General features: G+C 38.6%; 2 protein-coding genes across 13 annotated transcripts; both read right to left on the bottom strand.

Annotated features, from left to right (window-relative positions):
• Positions 1 to 3,691: 3,691 nt before the first annotated feature.
• On the bottom strand, positions 3,692 to 15,696 carry cnga2b (cyclic nucleotide gated channel subunit alpha 2b). Of its 3 annotated transcripts, none has more exons than XM_044041524.1 (7): positions 15,505 to 15,696; positions 11,285 to 11,393; positions 9,381 to 9,491; positions 8,428 to 8,601; positions 7,656 to 7,763; positions 7,450 to 7,556; positions 3,692 to 6,828 (listed from the first exon to the last, which is right to left on the bottom strand). In XM_044041524.1, exons 2-7 carry the CDS (start codon positions 11,383 to 11,385, stop codon positions 5,336 to 5,338), a joined length of 2,094 nt encoding a protein of 697 aa, XP_043897459.1. In that variant the 5' UTR covers positions 11,386 to 11,393; positions 15,505 to 15,696; the 3' UTR covers positions 3,692 to 5,335. The 3 variants fall into 3 exon arrangements, with proteins under 3 accessions (XP_043897459.1, XP_043897458.1, XP_043897457.1); XM_044041523.1 differs by lacking the exon at positions 15,505 to 15,696 and adding an exon at positions 13,781 to 14,070 and having other exon boundaries at positions 11,285 to 11,400; XM_044041522.1 differs by lacking the exon at positions 15,505 to 15,696 and adding an exon at positions 13,781 to 14,069.
• Positions 15,697 to 15,714: 18 nt separating this feature from the next.
• On the bottom strand, positions 15,715 to 25,183 carry LOC122779330. 10 transcript variants are annotated; one of them, XM_044041533.1, is made up of 8 exons: positions 24,396 to 25,183; positions 23,154 to 23,346; positions 22,642 to 22,761; positions 21,747 to 21,815; positions 19,516 to 19,584; positions 18,813 to 18,930; positions 18,298 to 18,387; positions 15,715 to 15,796 (listed from the first exon to the last, which is right to left on the bottom strand). In XM_044041533.1, the coding sequence occupies exons 1-8, from the start codon at positions 24,557 to 24,559 to the stop codon at positions 15,723 to 15,725; spliced, it is 897 nt and encodes a 298-aa protein (XP_043897468.1). In that variant the 5' UTR covers positions 24,560 to 25,183; the 3' UTR covers positions 15,715 to 15,722. The 10 variants fall into 10 exon arrangements, with proteins under 10 accessions (XP_043897468.1, XP_043897469.1, XP_043897470.1 ...); XM_044041534.1 differs by lacking the exon at positions 15,715 to 15,796 and adding an exon at positions 16,205 to 18,007; XM_044041535.1 differs by lacking the exon at positions 15,715 to 15,796 and having other exon boundaries at positions 18,326 to 18,387; positions 18,813 to 18,932.
• Between the last annotated feature and the right edge of the window lie 52 nt (positions 25,184 to 25,235).

Raw genomic sequence — 25,235 nt, 5'->3', positions numbered from 1 at the left:
CACAAGAACTGAACCTACAATCTACGGACTTCACAGCAGTGTTCTTGTCCACTGAGCTATCTGCTCTTCACTGTTCTTCAGGTTCTCTTAGAGCTCTTGACTGTTCACTTTTAACACTGAACTCAAACAGTTGAGTTCATCATAAGACTTGAACTGACAACCTCAGACATACAAGTCTGACTCTTACAGCACAAGCTATTCTTACTGACCTGCAGAACAACACGTTGCTGGTATTTTTAAATTCTTGAGATTGGAGGGTGAGCTTTAAAAGCTGCTGCTCCTCACAAGAACTGAACCTACGATGTCAGGACTTGACATAAGCGTTCTAGTCCACTGAGCTACCAGCTCCTGCAGATTTTCAGGTTTACTTTGAACACTGAACTCATACACTTGAGTTCATCATTAGACTTGAACTGACAACCTCAGACATACAAGTCTTGTTGTTCCAGAAGAAGTTGCAGAACAACATGTTGCTGGTATTTTTAACTTCTTATTTTGGGCCGAAGTTTGAAAGTAGTGCAGAAATTCAGTTGACAGAAAGAGTTGAATTCACAACCTCAAAGACACAAGTCATCTTCCGATGGGGTGAGCTACTTGTGCTGATGATTGCAAACTACATCTTCTTAAGTTTTTAAAATTCTCAGAGTCTTTCAAACATTAGATTAACTTTAATCAGCTGATCTACTTCATGAGAACGTGAAATTGTGTTGTTCAAGTTCTCAAGGTGTCAGACCCACTTCCTCATGGTTCTTCACGTCAGTAAGGTTTAGGATCTTGTCTTTTTTTAGTTTTGGCCACCAGTGTGAAGCTCAGACAGACTGACAAAAGCTCATAGTAGTCATACTACAGTATGTCGTCCAAAATCAGTCAAAAAGTCATAGTATAGTATGTCGAACAAAATCGGTCAAAAATGTCATAGTATAGTATGTCGTCCAAAATCACTCAAAAACGTCATAGTATAGTATGTCGTCCAAAATCGGTCAAAAATGTCATATTATAGTCTGTCGTCAAAATGATTTGTTTAAATACCTCAAGTTTTAAGGGTTCAATCCACGTTTTCAAATTTTATAATGCAGATTTTTGTATTGTAAAATTGTATCTCTATCATCAACCGTTCTTGAAATATGACAACTTGCTGTTTTCTCTGTTCTCAGAGCTTTTGGAGAGTTAGGGACAGGTGTGTGTGTGCCTGTGTGTGCGTGTGTAAGGAGAAGAGGGGACTTAGGGAGGGGCTTGTCAGTCTCTCTGTATTCTTCCACCCATTCTTTTGGCGTGTAACTCCTCCCACAGTTTTGAGAAAACCCCCACACATGTTATATCAAAACGTGTGGCTTGACCGGGAGTAGTCTCTATAGAAATACAGACCACTTACGTAATTTACAGGGCTCAATTAATTAATTAATTGTGAGCCACCATTTGTGGTTTGTCATTTTTGTGCAGACTGGCTATCCATGTTTTTGCCTGGACACATATTTCATGTTGTGTCATTATTTTTAGTGGCCAGCTGATGGCAGCACTACTCCTAGGCTCAACTTGTTGTTTGACATATGTCATTACTGAGTTTATAAAGGCATTAAAAGGTCGATTGTTACAATGTAAGCTAAGCAATAGTTTTACATACTGTCCTCTTAAGTATTAATTTTGATTAAAATACACATTATTATGCTGTTTTTATCAATGAAAATGTAAATTTCGGTTGGTTATTACATAATGCACCAATTGTTACATTATGTAATAACCACCGCAATATGTAATAACTTATTACATAATGTGGCAACATTTATTACATATTGCGTTCAAGCAGTTTATTACATAATGCAGCAGATTTTTACAAAATGCGGCAGTTATTACATAATGGCATGCAAATTTATTACATTATTACATAATGCGGTGTTATTACATAATGCAGTGTTACAGGCATATTGTTCAATTTGCTTTGTGTTTAGTCCGTTAGAAGATGATGATGATGATGATTATTCTATTCTTTATTATTTTTCCCTTTTCAGACCCACTGTGCTACCTGGGTGTAAGGAAATAGTTGAGAAGGTACAAATTAAAAGGATAGAAAAACACTGATCACCTGCTGCAGGTTCTTACAAGATATATCCAGCATCACTTATGCAAAGAAGAATCCTGTAACATGATGTTCCTACTATACTGGACAATGTCCGTGGAGTGTTTCTAATAAAGTGATCTGTGTCATTGAATGTTTCTTAATATGTTGATCAGGTGATTAATGTCACTGTAGTGCACAAAATGATATCATGAATTTTCTATCGTGATAAAGCAATTATTTTGATATTTCACAGAATTTCAAAATAAAAACATGTGGGTTGATATAGTATGCTTTACATAAATAAATATGATAATAAAAAATATCTTTATGATGCCAAATAGATCTTAATTAAAAAAAAGAATCACCATTGTGACTTATAATAGGAGGTTGAGATCTCTGCTGTATTGTGTCTTAATAAAGTGAACGGTGTGTTGTTCTTAGTACACAAAGAAAACGAAGTTTTCCTTTTTGTATGTATATAAATGATCATTGATATTAAAGACTATGTGATGTCAATAAAATATTGCCTGATATTGTTATATACATATATATACTGTATATATGTCTATATACAGTATATACGACATATACGACCCTTAATCAGAGCAAATGTCAGCCTCATTCACTAAAGTGAGACATTAGCGTTGTCTATGGTCAAATACTTTTATAGTGATTTTATAACTCTGTAAAATGTTCAAATATGGAAGCCCATAGCCAAGAGCAGCTGACACCCATTGATATGTTAGGGGATATTGGTCTATTGAGATACGCTCCCCATATTGTTACACCACATTTACCTCTGTTCTCTGTTTGTAACCCATAACACAAATAAAGATGTGATTTTATTTGTATAGCCTAACAACACAAACACAATGTGCCTGAAAGTGCTTTACAGTCAAGTGACACCCTCTGTCCTTAGACCCTCACACCGAGAGGAAAACCTACACAAAAACACTTGTATTTTCAAACTGATGTGCTATCATATACAGTTGATGTATGTTTCTTGACTAGTTTACAGATGTTAACTGCAGATCTGTCCACAGGATACACACAAATAACCTCCTGCCTCTTAATTGCAGCCAGCTCTGCTGCAGACTCATTGTTCAGTCTGTGCTTATCGTAACTGCTCACAGGGTTGACTTGTTCCTGGAATGTCGAGGCTGAATAACTGGAAAATCCCCACTGCTTGAATTCAAAGAGCATTTGTATGTAATAGAAATGTGAGCAACTAAGTCTTGCAGTGTGTTATGGTGAATCAATAATAATCAATAAATCCATATGATTGCAGCCCATTTGCAGGAAAACACAATTGTTCTTTACAATTCACACCAAAGATCTAACCAAACCTCTATTACGGACACTGGAAAATGATTGTGTTTGCAAGTCACCTTCTCCCACCTCTCCTTGGACTCTGCTCCCTGGAGGAGCAGCTAGAGACGAGGTGTAATGTATGTCAGGAGGACTGAATCCCTATGCTGATGCAACCAACACAAGGTGTTTACAACAAAGTTTGTTTGTCTTAAAAATTACATTTAAACTTCAGTGTCAAATTTGTTGTTCATCACTGATGTGATGTGTTCTCCATTCCATAATTAATCATATTCAGCTGAGAAACAAAATCAAGAACTCAAAAACTGTTTGGGCTCTGCCAGTTTGGGCTGTTTGTTTTTTTTCATATTTATTGACATGCAGAAATCTCTTTACAGTGATAAAAAAAATTGTCATCATGGCTGTTAAAACATAAGGTCATGAGTTTTTGTACTCTTGGACTCCTGAAATGCCACTTTAAATGGGGCTGGGTTTGCCACGTGATGCTGAACTGCATCCAGAGTCCATTCTTTGTGGTGGTGTGCAGCAGTGCAATCACCAGCACTGTTCTCCTAGTTCCAAGTCTTTTTCTTGTTCATTTTCCACGGCTTTATCCCCCACATGATGGTCACGGGGGAGCTGGAGCCAATCCCACTTGATTTAGGGTGAAAGCCGGTGTACAGCCCAGCCACCATTTTATATGTGGTCCCACGCAGGTTTGTTTGTGGTTTCCATGGTGGCTCCACAAGCCCATGACCACTTAATACAAGGGATGGGGACAGTATACTAGTCACTGGATCTGATTTTGTTTGGGCTGTTTATTTCTTTTTGGGAGAACAATATTTTTTACACAGTTGGAGAATTGTGGCTTTGAAATGACTCATCACAAATGTGTTTTTAATCGCTCATAAATGGTCTAAAATACTGTATCTGACTAATATCAGTATCAGTAGATACTTAAGTGGTATCATCCCTTCCGCACTTAAGAGGCTACCAGGCTACCTGGGTACTAAGTGGGTAAAATAAGAGTTACTGCATATGTGATTATGATTATATGTACACACAGCAGGTCAAATCATAAGGAATATGCACAAAACCGGTAACATTGGGAGACACTGTCATGTTTGCAGGCATTTTTGTTGCATTTTAGTTTGATTGTACTTCCAAAAGTAATAAAATATAATATAACAAGCACTGTAACTTTGTACTTGGGATACCAAGTCATAAAGTAAAGTAACATGATCACTCTTATTAAAGGAGTATTATGTAAAATTGAACAGATTCACTTCCTGAGTAACTTGTTTAAAACTGGACAGCGTGAACACAACATTGACAATCATCATGTCGTCATCACTTTAGCAATATTAGCAGCTCTGCCTCTCACTGCCTGACCTGTTCCCGGAAACCTGATTTATTCTGTGCATGTGCAAAGCGTGACTACTTCCTGTGTCTATCAATGTATTACAGCAGTACTACTGAATCTAAATATAACATTAAAATGTTTTATTTTATTTGATAGAGTTGACTAATAAAATGAAAGATACAAAAATGTGTATTTCATTTTATTATGATAACAACTGTAACAACCAGCTAGTGTATATTTTGGTATAGCAGCTAGGCACTGTTGCCTTGCAGCAGAAAGACTCAGGTTTGAATGAAGGTGGAGTTTGCATGTTCTTCACGTGTGCACGTGGGATTTCCTGGTTTCCTAATTAACTGTAGGTGTGAATGTGAGAGTGAATGGTTGTTGGCCTAGTGATGGACTGGTGACTGGATGAACGAATAAATAGTATATATTTCCCTTGTCAGTGACTGCTCAGTACCAGCTCGATGCTCACAGTGAAGTGTAGATGGACACTTTGAGCAGTTGTGTTCCCTGTAAGGCGACGCCAGAGGCCGTGACAGAGCGGTGCTCTGGTAATGAGAATGGGCATATAACACAGTATTTCATATAAACGTCCTCAGGGTTAGTTAGTGTTTTGATGTTAAGTTCTTGTCCTCTCTCTGCACATCATCCTCAGGTGGAGACTCCTCTTTGAGGGCACTATGAGCCACTGGCTCTGTTTCATTCACCACCTCTGCTTGTGCTCCAGTGTCATGGTCTGCATCTGCACCGCAATCCATTTGATTCAGCTGCCGCTCCAGGAGAGTGATCCGCTGCTTCAGCCGTTGCTGTGTGTGTGTGTATTCACTAAGTAAACGGGCAAAGCGAGTCTGAAGTGTGTCCAGAGAGGACTCCAGCCTCTCCACCTTCTCCTCTGTGTCCTCCTTCTGCATCCCACCACTCGCTATGCTCTCATCCAAAAGACCCTCCTTCATCAGGATCTCCCGGCCCCTCTCTTCCAGAACATTCTTAGCATCTGGATACTCAGTCACTGCCTCCATCAAATCATCCTTAGAGAGGCAGAAGAGATCAGAATAACCCAAGCTGCGAATGTTGGCAGTCCTTCGATTGCCCATTTTACTACCTTTTATGTTAAGAATGCTGATTTCCCCAAAGCAGCTGCCGGCAGTCAGCAGAGCGTACTGGGTGACCCCATCATCAGCCACCACAGCCAGCTTCCCCTCCTTGATGATATACATCTCCTTACCAATGTCCCCCTTTCTGCAGATGTAGTCCCCCGGACTGAAGACCTGTGGTCGCAGTTTGAGCACAAGCTCCACCAGCAGTCCTGCCTCACAGTCTTGAAAGATGCGGACTTTCTTCAGGGTCTCCAGGTGGACATTAATAGCAATCTCAGCCCGCAGTTTATTTGGCAAGTTCTTGAGAACCTCCTGTTCATCTACTGCTTTCTTGTTTGTCCAAAGGTAGTCAAACCATTTAATGACGCGTGTCTCTAATTCTCTACTGACTTTGCGGAAGTGCATGTAGTGTTTGATGGCATCAATCCGCGCTTGAAACTCAGCGCGGGTCGCATTCATGTTGGCAATCATGGAGCCGACATTTCCAACAATTGTGGCAAAGATCAGTACCCCAACAAGAAAGTCAAAGACCACAAATAGGTACTCCTCATCTCGCACAGGTGCAGGCATTTCCCCAATGGTGGTCAGAGTAAGAGTTGACCAGTACAGACAGTAGACGTAACTCTGAGTCAGTGTCCGAAACTCAGGTCTGGAGTTGTTAGGGAACACCCAAGTGTCCGAGCCAAATCCCAGAGACTTGGATATCGCATAGTAGATGCAGGCATTCCAGTGAATGATGACCAGGATATAAAGCACCAAGTTACAGATCCGGAAGATATTGGGATAGTTGGTGCGCGTTTCCGTGCGGTCAAAGAACTCAAACATGCGTGGGAAGCGCAGCAGACGGTTGAACCTGAGCTGGGGCGTGTGGATGCCGGTGGTAATGTAGGCCAGGTCAGTGGGCAGGATGGACAGCACGTCCAGCTTGAACTGCAGTGTGCGAATGTAGCTGTCTCTGAGCTTGGCATGGTCCTTCACCAGCAAACCCTGTTCCAGGAATCCTGTAAAACGATAACCAAGGCACAAGTTCAGCTGGTCAGTGATAACTTGTCTCAGTGTATTGTTTGCTCTCTGAAAATCACTTCATCGCAAACCTTAAAGGATAGTCAATGTTTTCTGAAATGTGGATATATGAAGTACTGACATATCAGTGGTGTGTGCCAAGAACCAGCTTCATATGGCAGACTTAATTATATCTTAAGAATATGTTCACTGCTTTATCTCACCAACAGCCTTTCCTCACAAGAAACTAATTAAAAAACCGCTCAGTCTTCTGCACCAAAGTCCAAAGAGAAAATCAGTGTTTTAGCTTGCAGGGACACAGGAGCTCTTGGTCTAAATGCTGGCTCATAAAGGTATGTTTGTGTGACTTAACAAAGGATTTCTAACACTGAAGTTACAAAATAACGTGAACAAACTTATTGATGGAGGCAGCAATGAGTCAACAACTAAAATGGTTGCCCTTCTCTCTGGACAAAGCAACACAAACTTTTTTCCAAAGTGGCACAAGTAACATATTCTTCAGCTTTTCAACATCATTTTTAGGCTTAGCACTTGTTGCTGTGTAATGTCTCTGCATTGTGTCTCAAGGGACGAGGCTGTGTCTTGAAGTTTTAGGTTACCTGTGCGAAGTCGGACGCATGAGTCCATGAGAAATATGGTGTCTGAGAGATAGTCCAACACCAGCCAACAGATGTAATTACTCACCTGTAACTCATCATAGCATGCCCTAATGAAACAAGACAGAAAGATTACTGACATTATACACCATGCATCCAGTCATGACATCCATCACCTGTCTCAAAGACAACCACTTTGGTGTTATTACCTTGCGACAACAAGGAACCAGTTGTACAGCACAGCAGTGGCGATTACAAATAACCAGCGGTAGTACGCGTCATCGGATGGCGACACCACAAACAATTCCCACTTTTTCCTAAAAGCAGGGAGCGATGACAAATAACACACTCAAGAAAAGTTTCATATATATATACACTTTATATATATATATATACATATAGATAACACTTTTTTTCTTCACAATAAAAGCTTCTACAGGTTAAAGTGTTAAATATTTGAGCTGTGTGTCATTTACATCAAAACTCTGGGAGACACGTCACCTCCGAAAATCTCCAGATGCAAACGTATGGGTGCCCGTCTGATGACCCCAATGAAGTGATTACCCCACTCAAGAAGAAATCTGTGTATGATGAGGTAAGTGTTTTAAATGTTTAAGGTAAGTGTCGGCATTGGTAGACCTATCGGTGAAACACCAAGGAAGGAGGGTGCTCACTCGATGACCCAAATTAAGTGTATTATCTCCTACCCACTCAAGAAGAAAGACAGTAGTACCAATGGGATTCCAACATCAAGTCCAATGAGCTCAAATGATATAAAGTACGTAAGGCTGGTTTGGTTTATTCAGTGTTACAAATATGGCAGTAAAAAATGTATTCAAATTGCTCTTGTCACAATTTTGAACTCACGATGATGGATTAGGACCTTTTTTATTAGGTTCTTGTCTAAAAAGCTTGGAAAACACTACTACAAAGAATATATTGTTCATCAATAGTGCGTGGTAATGACTCAGATGAGCTTACCTGAAGATCCCTTTAGCATTGTTTCCATTAGCATCTGGTTGTGTGTTGCTGTTGCGGCTGGGAGCTGTTCTTAGCTCAGGACCTCGAAAACGCTCCAGGAAAGAGTCCGGCCGCTCCTCCTCCACCAGACTCCTGTGTGCCCATTCTCTGAGTCTGACCACCAGGTTCACCAGTCTGACACACACACACACACACACACACACACACACACACACACACACAGAAACAGAGACACAATGCATAATAATTCGGAACCATATTAAATATGGAGGATGGAAAGTGCCACAATTAAATAAATAAATACACCATTAAATGATTACTTAAATGTGTCATTAATTAGTTAAAATTGGAATAAAATACATAAATGTGTTATGAAATGTGTCATTAATGAATTCAAATTACTTTTATGTAAAAAACATTCATAATTATTTCACTATTTAATTCATTATTTCATGGTCCTGTGTTGCAATGCATGTATTTAATTCCAACTTTAATTAATTAATGACACATTCCCACGCATGTTTAATTATTTAATGGTGTATTTATTTAACTGTGGCACTTTCGTTACTCCACATTAAAGGAATAGTTTGTTGCCCACAGAAAACATAGCTATTGTGTCAGTACCTCATACAACCACAATTAAAAAGTTTAACTATCATTTCAACATTAGCAAATGCATTGTATAATATCAGAGAGAGGGCTGGCAGTATCACCATCTTGGGTGAAAAAAAGGATACATTTCTCAATGTGTAAAATTTAAGATACATTAGCTTTGATATAAAATATCTATATGAAAAAAAATGTTGAACTGAGATTTAAAACGTTTCTAATAAGAAATGAATAAAACAAACTCCCTTTTCAACTGAAGCAAACAAAAAGGTATAACTTTCTGAAGCCCTTGGTAAACAAAAGTCTTAAATGCCACAATGTCTTAAACCTTTCTGCAGTTTTACCTTGAGACAGCACCACTCCTTTGAAAAGAATTTCGGGAATTATTTCCACGAGGGTCGAGAGCAGCGACTCTTTGTAGCTCTGAGGATGTGTCATCACACACAGATGGCACCCTGGGATAACATATCAGAAGAACACACACACACTTGTGAATATGCTTCTCATAAATAAAAACAAATCTTAAAATCATCAATAAAAAGACAGTGTATCTGCTCCCCTCAGCTCTTCCATCAGGTCATTCCACAGCTAGACCATGGAACAGTCTGTAATGACCTACAGGAGGATTTTAGGTTGCTTTGTGTGTTGTAGGAGGTTAAAAGTTTGGCATGTATGTATAAATGTGTCTCTTATAAATGTCATTGTTAAAATGTGAAAGAGCTCCCAAATAAAAATAAAATAAAATAAAAGTAGCCTCACTATAGACATAAATATAAAAGGCTCATATATTGTTGCTTTTCATTCTAATGAAAAGCAACAATTCATACAAGTTCCAGTTTGTAACCTCTGTCTCTAAGTAATGACCACCTGGCCTGCTCAGTTATGACTTAAACGTTATGAGTAGTGCAGGAATAAACCACAGACATAAAAAAAGGCTTATTCAGCACTGCGTGAACTAATTTGGCAATTGTTTGGACATAAAATAGGAGACGATCTGGGACTGGAGACACGAGAGGAGCTTTGAGAGAGATGAAGAGGAACAAGGATAAAGGAGAACTTGTTCTGCGATGGGCCAGCAGGAGGAAGTGATGATTACAATGAATGGACTTTGAACTGCGGTATATTAAGCATGTGATCGCTGCTTGAAAACTGTAATTTGTAAACCTCTCCCACACCAACGTCCATAGAGAGAATGAGCACACGCGCGTCCTCTGCTGCCTCCATCAGTAAATTCAGTAAAAATGTGTTATTGTGTCACATCAGTGTGTTTGGATGTTCCTCAGTGACACAAACCACACAAGGCAGCAGAAGACCAGCAGCTACTGTTTTGACACAAGTTACAAACACCGATCTTCTCTACTGTGTTCAGTGAGAAGAGGCTGTTTTTCAGGGAGATGAAGTGGCGCACATGTTCTTAAAATATCATATAGTTAAGCTGCGGTGAATTTTATTAGCCTTTTGTTCAGTGGCTAAAAGTTGTTTTTCCATGAGTCACAGCTGGCCGCCATATTTTCAGTGAGTGAGAGCCTGTCTTATGTTGGGTCTTGGTGGAGACGGCCAGCAGGGGGCACACTGAGTTCAGCCAGATGGCTGCATTTCCACTGTAGGCCTTGATGCCCTGTTCAGACATGCTGCCCACATCATAGTTTTTCACAAGTGACCCACATCTGAAATATGTAGTTACACTGGTTAACACTTGGGGAGGCAACCCACAGGTTGGACTTGGTTAGTGACCTGGAGATAGTTAGAAGGCTAAAACGTAGGTGAAAGTGGTGTCATTTTATAAAAGTAGACATGCTTGTCCCAAAGGCTTAAAAGACATGAAACTGACTTCTGCACCAGTTGAAAGAGAGTCATGTGATCATAGATCTTATTCTTAAGGACACAGACATTGCATTGATCTGTCTGCTTAGATTGTAGATGTAAATGCACATATCTGATTCATATCTGATTTATTTCCACATACAAATGAGGCCTGAATCTGATGTGACGATATCTAAATCCATGCTTTACCCCTGCTTACACGGTCAAGAGTCAAATGTGCTTTGTGTCACAAAGGTGGAAGAGATCAGAATTGCAGTGTAAATGCAGCCTATGTATCAAGATCTCATGCATTCATACTTGAACAGCAACAGTTTGAATAACTACCTTTTTTACAGCATGTAGGAGTAATAATGTCAGTGTCATTGTAACATTTTCTCAGTCTCGGGCCTAAAAGTACATCCCAACATGCATGTGTGTCTCTCACCTGCTGAGAATGCTCTCAGCTCTCTCGATGTCCTCCTCCAGCGTGGTCTTCACTGAGAGATTGTGAGGAGAGCGATCCCTCTCCGCTGTCTGGCCCGTCATCTTCAGATCTAATGAGTTTGTGTTTTACGAGACAAGAATTAATGTAAGGTAAACAAAAGGAAACCAGTCATAGAGGAAAAATGCTTCAGATGAAAAGAAAACAAAGAAAACATAGATAAACCAAAGTCACATAGTGGTGGTGACATGAAGGAACGGTAAAATCAGAGAAATAAAAAAGTGGAGTTATTGAGTTAATATTTGATGAAAGTAAAACTGAATGTATTGTATTTCATGTTCATGTCCATGTGAAAGAGTATGAGACAAAATAAGTGATTATACAAAGATCACAGACTGTTGGAAGCGATATATAGAAAATGAATTCATCTAAATCTAATGTTGTTCTTTCTAAAATAAAACCATTATAATATGTGTCATACTCTGGTGAGGTTTGGGGACATGTTAACTTCAGACTAGTTTTAGATTTCATAATGTATTATTCCTGAACTTCTAAATGTTTAGCAATTGTGTCTTTAAAAAAAGAAAAGATTTCAGATTTAGGAGCATAATTTAAATACATGTACATATATTAGAAATACATGTCCATAAGTGTTTTGGACATTATTTTAGCAATGTAAATATTTTTCAATCAATTAAAATTTTGAATTCATTAGAATAATACTAGGAAATATGAATACAGAATTAAAATAACTTTTTTTAAAGTGTCAAGTATTTAATGGTACCTCAATCTCACATGAATAATAGCAGGACTTTGGATCTACATATCATAGCATTTGTTCTACTGATGTAAAAACCTCATTCAACCACATCATTCTAATAAAATGCCATGGATCACTGAATATGACCGACACTATCAGAAAAGCCAGCAATAAAGCTAGACACAGCTCTGTCATTGTAACTCATGTGTAATAAACACAACTTTAGTACCTATAAATATTTTCTCTCTCATCTTCCACCCCACATTAAAAAAAAAGAAGAAAAACTAAAATTACAGAAAAAGTTAACATTAAATAAAGAATGCAATGATATGATGTTTTTCAGGGATATCAGTTGCATATTGACACAAACTTTCATACTAGAGGGATGCGTCTCCAGTTCACAGCCTCAGTGTTTATGGTGTATGTGACTGATTATTATCAGGGGACGGAGGGACGACTGGGACAGTCTGCCACAGTCCCTTAACTTAACTGGTCCGACACACAGCAGATGGTTGCTGTGGCAACAGAAGCAAACTACAACAGGAACTCCGCTGCATTGACCTTTGAATGTTTATGACCGTCTGTCCGTCCGTCTGTGTCTTTGTATGTGTGTGTGTACATGTTCACATATGTTCATATCTTTTGTCTGATACTCAGAGTTTAGGGTTGAGCATTAAGTTGTGATGGTGAAGGTTATGGTTAGTATCTATGTCAATGAGTGATTTTCTGCCTGTACATAAACGTTAACAATGGTATTTGATATGCTTTGAGCCTATCTTCATACAGTATATCAGATGGATCTATATATGTTAATAATACATCATAGGAATATGTGGCACAATCTACATGTGTGTGTCTATATCACATGTCCATATAGACAGTCCTCATGCTTCAACCCTTCACAGTGGAGACAGGTGCTTAGACGACTGTTATCATTGTGTGACTAATTGGTGGATCATTAACAACAACAAACATGCACACACACACACACACACACACACACACACACACACACACACACACACACACACACACACACACACACACACACACACACACACACACACACACACACACACACACACACACACACACACACACACACACACACACACACGCGCTCTGTGGCTCAGTGAGCCATTCAGCTGCTCTCCCTCAAGATTCACATCACTCAGGAAACCAGCATGTATGTTATGTCGTACAGTGGCGCTTATAAAAATCTGTGAAATCTCCCTTAAATGTATTCATTTATCAGACATAGTCTTATTTCTGTGAGTTAGGAGTGAAAATGCTGTTCATCTTTTAGTTTCTGTGACCTAATTCAACACATTTGGTATTCATGTTTTCTTAGGAAATTAAATAGAAAACTTATAATCTGGCTATAACTACATGAATAATTCAATGAGTTGATGTAGACCAGCAGGAAAGCAAATGATAAAGTTATGTTGATAATAAATACATTTAAATTCACAATTAACTTGTGATTACAGTCATTTGTTTTTGTTGTTTTTCAGTGAAATTTTAGTAACACTTGAAAAGACTTCTATTTATAATTGTAAATCAATAATTATCAGATTTAGGCAGTTTGTTTGTTGACATGCTGTAAACAATCTAATTATTCATAATTTTACATACATATAAAATGATTAACACTATTCTTAAAATGAACAAAGAATGCAAAAATAAGCAAACTAAAGAAAGAAAAAGAATATAATCAGATAATACACTTTTATTCTTACCTTAAGGTCCGTTAAATAAGAAATTGAAACAAAGTTCTCATGGTGATTTCACACAGATGCCTCCAGAGCAGCCAGTCCATTGTCAGTGCTCTCAGTCCATGTTCTGAGTAAAAACTGCAGCTCTCGCAACATCATCTGTGGTTCTCCTCCTGACGTGAGTCTCCCGTCTTCTTCCCAACTGCGTCAACACGATCCTCAGATGGTGAGGACACACTGCATCATGGAGAAGTCTCTGCTTCAGACTGAGGAGTCTTCTGGGACGACCTCCTCCTCCTCCTCCTTCTCCTCTGCTCTGTACCAGTGAAAAACAGTAGACAGTATCCTAACGATGTGTTATTACCAGTGTTGGACAAAGCCTTTATGGGGCTCAAGGCTGAATTTGATTTGGGGGCCTGCCACCTCAAAGTAGCCGGTGCTTGACTATTGAGTTGTACATTATATATATGTATATGTATATGCATATATGTATATATATATATATATATATATATATATATATATATATATATATATATACATATATATATATATATCATCATCTACCGCTTTATCCTCCTCCAGAGGGTCGCGGGGGGGTGCTGTGCCAATCTCAGTATATATATACACAAGTTATATATACATACAAGTTTTAAGTACTTATATGTATATAAGTGAAACTGAAACTGAATTAACAAGTAAACCAATTTAATGACTTTGGTTTTTGAATTTTAATGACAAAATCTTTATCTCCAAAATAAAAACCAATTAACTTATGCTCAACACTATTAAAATATCTAAATATATCTTGATTTCTTTAATATCTTTAATTGTCTTTTTTTCTGGACACACTAATATGTGGCTTATTTTAAGAGAGTCTGCTGGTGTACTTAAACGTCCTCAGGGTTAGTTAGCGGTAGTACGCGTCATCGGATGGCGACACCACAAACAATTCCCACTTTTTCCTAAAAGCAGGGAGCGATGACAAATAACACACTCAAGAAAAGTTTCATATATATATATATACACACACTTTATATATATATATACATATAGATAACACTTTTTTTCTTCACAATAAAAGCTTCTACAGGTTAAAGTGTTAAATATTTGAGCTGTGTGACATTTACATCAAAACTCTGGGAGACACGTCACCTCGGAAAATCTCCAGATGCAAACGTATGGGTGCCCGTCTGATGACCCCAATGAAGTGATTACCCCACTCAAGAAGAAATCTGTGTATGATGAGGTAAGTGTTTTAAATGTTTAAGGTAAGTGTCGGCATTGGTAGACCTATCGGTGAAACACCAAGGAAGGAGGGTGCTCACTCGATGACCCAAATTAAGTGTATTATCTCCTACCCACTCAAGAAGAAAGACAGTAGTACCAATGGGATTCCAACATCAAGTCCAATGAGCTCAAATGATATAAAGTACGTAAGGCTGGTTTGGTTTATTCAGTGTTACAAATATGGCAGTAAAAAATGTATTCAAATTGCTCTTGTCACAATTTTGAACTCACAATTAACTTGTGATTACAGTCATTTGTTTTTGTTGTTTTTCAGTGAAATTTTAGTAACACTTGAAAAGACTTCTATTTATAATTGTAAATCAATAATTATCAGATTTAGGCAGTTTTACATACATATAAAATGATTAACACTATTCTTAAAATGAACAAAGAATGCAAAAATAAGCAAACTAAAGAAAGAAAAAGAATATAATCAGATAATACACTTTTATTCTTACCTTAAGGTCCGTTAAATAAGAAATTGAAACAAAGTTCTCATGGTGATTTCACACAGATGCCTCCAGAGCAGCCAGTCCATTGTCAGTGCTCTCAGTCCATGTTCTGAGTAAAAACTGCAGCTCTCGCAACATCATCTGTGGTTCTCCTCCTGACGTGAGTCTCCCGTCTTCTTCCCAACTGCGTCAACACGATCCTCAGATGGTGAGGACACACTGCATCATGGAGAAGTCTCTGCTTCAGACTGAGGAGTCTTCTGGGACGACCTCCTCCTCCTCCTCCTTCTCCTCTGCTCTGTACCAGTGAAAAACAGTAGACAGTATCCTAACGATGTGTTATTACCAGTGTTGGACAAAGCCTTTATGGGGCTCAAGGCTGAATTTGATTTGGGGGCCTGCCACCTCAAAGTAGCCGGTGCTTGACTATTGAGTTGTACATTATATATATGTATATGTATATGCATATATGTATATATATATATATATATATATATATATATATATATATATATATATACATATATATATATATATCATCATCTACCGCTTTATCCTCCTCCAGAGGGTCGCGGGGGGGTGCTGTGCCAATCTCAGTATATATATACACAAGTTATATATACATACAAGTTTTAAGTACTTATATGTATATAAGTGAAACTGAAACTGAATTAACAAGTAAACCAATTTAATGACTTTGGTTTTTGAATTTTAATGACAAAATCTTTATCTCCAAAATAAAAACCAATTAACTTATGCTCAACACTATTAAAATATCTAAATATATCTTGATTTCTTTAATATCTTTAATTGTCTTTTTTTCTGGACACACTAATATGTGGCTTATTTTAAGAGAGTCTGCTGGTGTACTGCCGCCTCCTTTGATAAGTCTGCATCACTTTGAAATCTGAATGAAAAATGTCATAAACGATTTATGACATTTTTCATATTTTTGTGACTTAGGTTTATGATAAACCTAAGTCACAAAAATATACATTTAAACTTACCGGCCAAGGCAGCATTGGATCACTGACTTACTCTATGGACCAAAGGCCAATAGTAAGATACAGTGACAAACATATTCAGAAGTAGAATTATAATTATTTTGCACATACCCGCCAATTAGTGATAGTGAATTTACCTCTGCATTTAACCCACCCTTTTACAGTAATAAACACATAAGCCAGGCACAGGGAGAGCTCCAGCCCTTGACCTGTCCCAGGATTTGAACCTGCAACCTTCTGGTTATAAGCTCAATTCTTTCCTCTTGGCCATGGGCTGCCCTTATAAATTAAAATTAAAGATTTAAGCATAGAATTATGCTGGTTCCACATGGAGACAGGGGGTGCACACACTGCAGTTAGAACTTCCTTTATGCTACACATGCAAACATTTTTGAGATTATTTAGTTTGAAGAATCTGTAAAACAGTTCCCACCACAGTTGGCTTTATAATGAATGTAACATTTATGTTGATTCATTATATTTATTCACTAGTAATTCGTTGACTTGGGTTCCTGTTCATTTTCTTCCTCTTCTAACCCCTGGTTACCGAGGCCAGGGACGTAACACTCCACACGGCTGGAGCCAATCCCAGCTGCCATAGGGTGAAAGGCAGTGTCACGCCTCATGTCACCTGTGACACGCTGCAGAGATTCAGGCCTGTGAACAGTGGAAGTGCAATCTGCCGCCACTAAGAGCTGGTTTTTACAACAAGATCAATTATGGCCTGTGAAGAAAATTAAGATTTTTTTTCGACAGAGCAATAAATGTATGTAAAACCTTTAGTAAACTTGGACACTGTTGTATTTAGTTACCACATCGTTTTACCTGGAAAGATTTCAGTCAATTACACTCAGTCTTCCCCAATTCAAAGTGAATGGAGACAGACAGTTTCTAATGACTTTTTTTAAAAAGTGTAGTTTCGACCGCACATGATTATTTCCTGCTTATGCCTTGAGTAGAATTAGAATGTGTTTGTATTTATTCATTCACACACACACGGGTTTATATGGTTCCTGGGGACCAACTTTTTAATCATCACCTGTGGGGACCACCCTTTCTAGAGGTCGTAAAGGTGTGAAAAAAATCCAGCTCACTCATCAGTGTGTAGTTAGCTCATACATGCCTTAAAATCTATAAATTTCCATTGAAATGTTTTCCCCATCCTTTTTGGGGACCTCTGAAAAATCTAGTCACCGTGTTAATGGGGGACCAAATTTGCATATCATTTGCATCTTTCACACTATCATACTTCTTTGTGGGGACCATGCTGGAATTATTAGTATCACATTTATTATCAATATTATTGTAATAATACCAGTAATAATAATAATAATAAATCATGCATCTTTTGCAATTTACGTTTGATATAACTATGTTAAGGTCAAACCACAAATTATAGCATTTGATTAACTAAAAATTGAGAGAGAGAGAGAGAGAGAGAGAGAGAGTGTAGGAGGAGTCGGGCAAGCCATCCATTTCTCACCTGGACGATGTTGTGTGGTCCACTGGCAAAGTAGCAACAGCAAATGATATTAGTACAGTATGAAGCACATTATGTGAACTGTTGGGTTTCTCTGTTCTCCATAATTTATTATTATCGTTATTATTATTAGTTCATTTTTATTTGTTTTAGTTATTTTCTACAGGACTTTGTTTCAGCTGTTATATTTTAAAGTGCTTTATAAATAAGGGAGCAATTTGGGGTTTAGTCTCTGCATCAAGGACAACTTCACTGTAGGATTGAACTGTGCTATGTTAGAATGAAAAAGATTAAAAAAAAAGAAAGAATAATCACCTTTGACAGACGTCACAGCTCTGAGTCTGTCATCCTTTCCTGATGGTGGCTTGCTTCTCTTGCTTGTTGATGGGACTTTATTCCTCGACCCTGATGACGATTCCAACAAAAAGTAAATAATATATTCAACAGATATATACAGATAGAGGGAGATGCATGAAAAGCTATTTAAGTAAGCAGATAACAAGTCAGCACCAAGTGTAAAAATTCTTCTTACTATCCATTCATCCAATTTGTAATTTATTCAGGCTCACAAGCGCTGTGACCAAGGCCATATTTTTAGGTTTATGTGAATTGGGCTACTATGTCTTGCTGTACACCCTGTTGCCATTCCTCTTTTAGTTTTTTTTGTCACTGTAGAGCTGAAGAACTACATAGGCCTGTCTTCAGGAGGGGGCAGTAGAAGCTAGAGCCAATTCTATTTATCTTAAAATGCAGCTATATGTGAGTTAGGCAGCTGTGTTCTGATGAAGAGAAGGACATGTTTAAGATGTTTATCTGTTACTACAAAAAACCTTCAACAGGTGTCACAGCTCCAACGCTGTCATCCTCTGCTGATGATAGTTTGTGTCTCTTGTGTAGTGGTGGGATGTCATTTTCCTCCGTAGGTGGAAGAGTCTCTTCTGCCAAAGACTCTAGGAAAAAAGTACATGACATATTGAATATACATATTCCATATGTATGTCAGTGTACATATGTGTACAAAAGACAGCTAACAACTATAAGCATCAGAATTTGAAAATACAGAACATATTTAAATTCTGCTTAATATCTTCAAACTGGTTGAAGTGTGAAGTGAGTCGTTATGTCGTCTTCCAAAATAAATGCACATCGAATGGCGACCGAGATTTATGGTGATGGTCTCATAGTAGAGCTGAAACAATTCATTGATTACTAAATTAATCGAAAACTATTTTGATAATCAATTAATTTGTTTGAAGTTTTTTTCATGATTAAAACAAGATTTCCAATTTTTTAAACTTCTCTAATATGAGTATTTTCTTAATTTATTTGCTCTGGACAACAAAGAATCATTAAAAGTTTATCATTTCGGTTTGTTGACATTTGAGAACATCATCATTTCCAAGTGATAAACACCAATCAACATTTTTTTCAAATAGTCGTTACAGCTCTATCTCATTCTGCTCAGACCAGAGTAATCAACTACAGGTAAAGGTTCTGGACAGAAACTTTAACTTGAGATTTATGAATGCATACCTTGAGATGAATAGTGTCCTTCTCTGGTCTCATCCGTGTCATCTGTCTCATCATGACAAAGAACTGTGTCTGTGGGAGACACAAAAAGAACAGTTTAGAAAACTGTTAAACGACAAAAAAGAAAAAAAGAAAAACGACAACATTTCATCCAGCCAGTGTCCGGCCAGTGTTCCTTGCTCGAGGGCCATTAGAAGTTTGCTGACCTTGGCAAGCTGCAGTGTTTTCTCAGGTAGTCGATAGAACTCACGATGGACTCTAATGTCATGCCCAAGAAAGTTGGCCAACTGGTCCATCTCTGTGTCTGTCATGTTGAGGACTGTTGAGAGTGTTGCAGCATGTTTCCGTAGCCTGGTGGAAGTCAGTGCCTTGGGACACGTTGCACCACATGCTCCTGAAAAAGCCCGAAGGCAATCTGAGCCACGGAAATGCGTTTTAGCTGCTGGTCTTGCAAACATGTAGCCATTCTCTTCGAGAACCCTGCATGCCTTTCTCTCTAAAACCAGGAGTTCCAATGCATTCAGCATTTTCTGAGTTACGAGAATTGGAACCGGTCTACCTCTTTTCCCTCTGATCACAATCCTTGTGAAATGTCTGCAGAGTCTTTTCTCTACTTCAGAGAGTGCCCAGTCCAAATCCTGGTGAGGAGCGGACTTGTCCCTTGACAAAAATGCAGACAATGGCATGCTTGCCACCTCTCCTTGCTTGTGACGGTTAAAGAGGATAATCTGTGCTAAGCACACCTTTGCCAGGTCTATCCAAGTCTTTGTGGAAGGACTGTCAGAGAGTTCTCTGATGCACTCATCTTGCTTTTGATTGAGAAACATATGCAGTTTCTGAACATCTTCCGTAAACGGCATCAGAGTGGGCACGTTCCACTTTGCTTCATTGATGTTACGCAGTGCTGTCGAAGAAATCATTTCATCCAACCTGTGATTGTGGACTTCCTGAAATTCAGTGGCATTTTTCACAAGCTCAGCGTTGTCCATTATCAAGCCCTGAGCTTTTAGGAGTTTGCTGGCTTTAACCAATGTATGGCCAAGTTTATTGGCAAGTGATGGAATCGCTGTCATAGCCACACGTCGCCTTGACAGCTTTGATCAACTGCAAGTAATTCTTTGGAATTATGAAATCTTCCATTGTTTTTAAGGAGGTAACTCTTCTTGCATTATGAACCAGTCTTCCTATTTCTCGCATCTTTTCACGCACACACTGTTGATTCTTGGCCGACATACCACCCTTGTTCAATAGGGGGTGTCCAACTTGGATGATGACATTATCATTTTTCACAACATCGGTGATCGGATCAGGAATCATGGCACTGATGACTCCCCACATCTGTTTACCGATGTGCGCAGGCACAGGTTGCATGAATGTGCACATGGACTGAACACGATTCTTTCCTGGTTTGACAGGTACGGATGCAGGCTGAAGTTTGCAACTTCGCATGTGTCGCCACAGAACTTTTCGTGTAAAAAGTGCTTGGCAGTATGCACAGTGCATGAAATCCTTCCCCTGCGCATCTTTAGATGGGCGTTTAAATGGAACCAACTCCCCTTTCCCTGACTCTATAACAGCAGCGTTGTGGGCATAGTTGCCTCTGTTGCTGTTTCTTTCTCTCCAAGGAACCTTTTGGTAAACTAAGAGCTTTAGCCACATACAGTTTATTATGGTGTGCACGTTCTAGATGTCTTGCCATCTTTGCATAGGCCTTCTTACAATACAAGCAATACTGTTTCTTGTTGTACACTCTATTGCCATTTCTCTTTTGGGAAGCTTGCACAACTATTGTGTCAATTGCATCCTGACTTGAACAGGGTTCTTCATTCACACTGATGTCAGATGTACTGCTGTTGTATCTCAAGCTTTCAAGGTGTGGTGTTGTGGTGTCACACACTGGAGGATACGATTCAGATTCAGAGTCATGGCATAATTCAGTCAGGGGCCACGGTTTTGTCCCAATGACTGATGTGAGGTTGAAATCACTGTCATCACTTTCAGTGGTGGAATCTGGCACATACTCATCACCACTGGATGTAGAATCATATAATTCATCAGGGTCTTCGAAATCTGTTTTTTCCATCTGAAAACACATTAATGGACTTAGATGATAGAGTGTATATTTGACATTAAAAGCATACAATGTATCATTTAAACATAATTACATCAAGTGCAGTATGATACGACATTTCAATCAGCTTACTACTGATCCAGACATGCAATTGAGTACTTACTATGATACTTTTTGTCCGTCTAAGTTTTGGGACAAAAGTCCCATCTTCATTTCCGACGTTTGTCACAATCTGTGATGAATAGCAAACCAACAGACCATTAAAACATCTTAGACATGTTTGTAAAGAGTCAATAATGGTTACCAAATCAGAATTGTTCTATTGTAGGAATATTTTAAGGTGTTAACACTGGCATTGTTTCTGCAAATGGTTTATACAGTACTGCCTCTTTTCTCAGTTTATCTCAAGATAGGGAAAGTATTATTATTCATATTACTATTTATTTTACTAAAGACACAGCTCTGAAATGACATACATGGTAAGAGAAACCAAATGTGAGAGATGAAATATCAACTGCAGTGACTCTTCCTGCTTTGTGAACCACTTGCTGATTTCACACTAACTGAAGGAACAAGCTTTGTGGGGACATGTCAAACACACACTCGAGTCACCACTTGTGGGGACCACTTGTTAAGATTGAAGTAAGTCAAGACTTCACACAAACTACAAGCTCACACTGAGGGGAAAGTGTGTTGTGGGGACGTCGTAAATGCCCCTGAATAGAAGCATATTTTATCAAATGTACTATCTCTACAAAGGTAAAATTGTGTCCAGAACATCCCATTATCATTAGCCATCTACATGCCTTATATTCAAGTGTTTGACAGTTTAGGATTAATCAGAAATTACATTACATTACATTACATGTCATTTAGCAGACGCTTTTATCCAAAGCGACTTACAATGGAATCAAGTACAATTAGCCAGGGGTGGAATCGAACTGAAATGACATGATTATGCACTTATCCATGTCTATTGACCAACTTAAACAAAGCCAGAAACAACAGGAGTTCAGGATAAGTCTCTGAATTCATTTTAGGGGCTTGGAATGACTTACCTGTTCATTAGAATGTTCATTAGAAGTGATGTCATGGGCGTCATCATCCACCTGTGGTCCTGAAGGGACGTCAGCATGGGCACCATCCACAAAAGGCTCATGTTCAGCATGTGTGCTTGCCTGCAAGTATTTCATATGGAAATCTTTTCAATTCCTGAACCACAATTGATCATTTTTAGGTTAGCGCTGTGTAATAAGGGTTAGCGCTGTGTAATAAGTGGTTAGTCTAAGGGATTCACTACAGATAAAGTTATGAAGCTCTACAAGCTCACACTGAGGGGAAAGTGTGTTGTGGGGACGTCGTAAATGCCCCTGGATAGAAGGATATTTTATCAAATGTAAAATCTCTACAAAGGTAAAATTGTGTCCAGAACATCCCATTATCATTAGCCATCTTTCAGCATAATGTGAAATTAGTGTAAGGGATTCACTCAGGACAGAGCCCTGATCTGAAGTAAATCAGTTTCCATTAGTTTAAATAAGTTTCAAATTAGTCACTGTCATTCACTAAGTTGAATTCTCCAGGGGCAGTCATCCCCTCCGTAGTCATAGGTAATTTCCTCGCCTTCATTAATGTCTTTGATGGCGAAAAGACACAAGTGCGGCTTTCCATCTACATCGATCTTTTTCATCCTGCAGTTCGGGCCTTTGTGCTGATCATTAACTAGTCGCCCCAATGAATTGTCTTCTCTTGAGGCATCAATGCTTAGGACAAAAAGAAGGGAAAGTGAGTGAACCCATTTCATATTCATATGTACAGTTCCTCTACATAGAAATGCTATTGACATACATGTTAACATATGGTACAACTTGATCAATTGTCCATTCTTTTTGAGTTGTTCTTTTTGCATACAAAGTAAAGTTCATTTGCAAATTACCACCATAATTTTCCTCTCCACTTGAAAGCAAAAAAAAGGCAGTGCATGATGGGTGGAAAATCTTTCGTCTTCAGCATCATTGATCATATCACCCCTGTATTCCACTACAAATTCTCCGCAGCAGAATGTCTTTCTGGCAAATACTCCTCGTCCTTTAAATACAACAAGATATTTTTAGTGGAACAGGAAATATCATCTACACAAATTCTCAAATACTTGTAGAAATTAAAACGCAAAATACCACATCTCACAATGTCTTACCTTTCTCTGCATTTATGTATTTCACCTCCAGTTTTGATGTTTTATCGATCTTTGAGTGAACATGATGGATGGCATCATTTGTCGGACTGAGCCTTGGTGGCATTTCAAACTGCAGACAAATATCTACAAATAAGAGAGTCTCGAGCTTCAATTATTGTCAAATAATATGATTCTAATATTACTGACAATATGTTATTTCTTATAATTAGACATTTGACAAACAGAGGGACTGCAAATTTAAAAAGCTTGGGGAAAAAAATTCCATGTCCACTCTGGCACTTCAGGTCATATCACAGCACTTCACTTTTCAAACTATTACTTAATTTGACTAAATCTGTTGTGTTAAGAAACATTTAATTCCCACTTTGCTAGCTCAATATTGCTAACTCCCTATTGTTAGCTCACGTGATCGTCGCGTCACAACCAATTGCAAGCACCTGGACACGTAGCATTTAGCTAAAAAAAAACCGTAGCACTTAGCTACGCTGCTATATAATTAACGAGTGTGATTAGCATCCTTAACAGACAGTTTTTATCAATAAACCGCGTCACACGGCACAAAACTCTACAATGATTGAATAGGTTGCATTTTATGAGAAATACTGCGACACTTACCAAACACAATTGTCTCCAATCTTGATTCTGAGCTGTGTGAACTTGTGCACGAAGCGAGAGAGGTCGTTTACTGTTAAGCTGCTGTCAAACGTACAGCCGGCTTCCTGTGTGATTTCAAAGTAAAAGCCTTTCACCAAGTCAGAGTTGCACATATACCCCATCATATTTTATTGCAAAATGATATCTCAGGTACAGAGCCTCTTTTATTAAACACTATTAAATAGTTTTTTCTACAACTTCCCCTCCACACTCAACTACTGTATGTCTTGTTGTGCAACTCTGTTATGTAGAATGACAAATTACCTTCAAATGCGCTTGAGTAATTTTATTGCTGCATCTGTCATTCACATAAAGTGCAAACCCACCTTCTTCTTATTATTGTTATGCTTGTGCAGCTGCAAAAGCAACATTTCCAATAAAACACTGAACATTTCATTTGCTCCTTAAAACCTTACTAATGGGGACCAGGAAGTGGGCGGTCCTAACCATATTTGGAAGATGCGTGTGTGTGAAGTGGAAGGTGCAATTACCAGCGCAGGCCTTTAGGGAGAGCAGCTTCTCTCACACTCACACAAAAAAAATACAGAAAAATGTGTTTTTTGGGCCAAGGCTAAAAATCACATAGGCACCTTCAGAACAAGGGGACCTCAATTTTGGTCCCCAGACTGTCAGCGGTCCCCACACCGTGACTGTGTAAACAGACCGATGTCCCCACAATGTGATAATTACCAGAGCGCACACGCACGCACACACACGCACACACAAACACACAGTGTTGTAAAATGAATCGACCAAAAAGAAAAACAGTTCCGAAGCATCCGAAGCACAAGGCTATTCAAA

The sequence above is a fragment of the Solea senegalensis genome, linkage group LG13, assembly GCF_019176455.1.
Source record: "Solea senegalensis isolate Sse05_10M linkage group LG13, IFAPA_SoseM_1, whole genome shotgun sequence".
Classification (NCBI taxonomy): Eukaryota; Metazoa; Chordata; class Actinopteri; order Pleuronectiformes; family Soleidae; genus Solea; species Solea senegalensis.
Note: the sequence above shows the minus strand (reverse complement) of the source record. Positions and strands in the feature narration are given on the sequence as shown.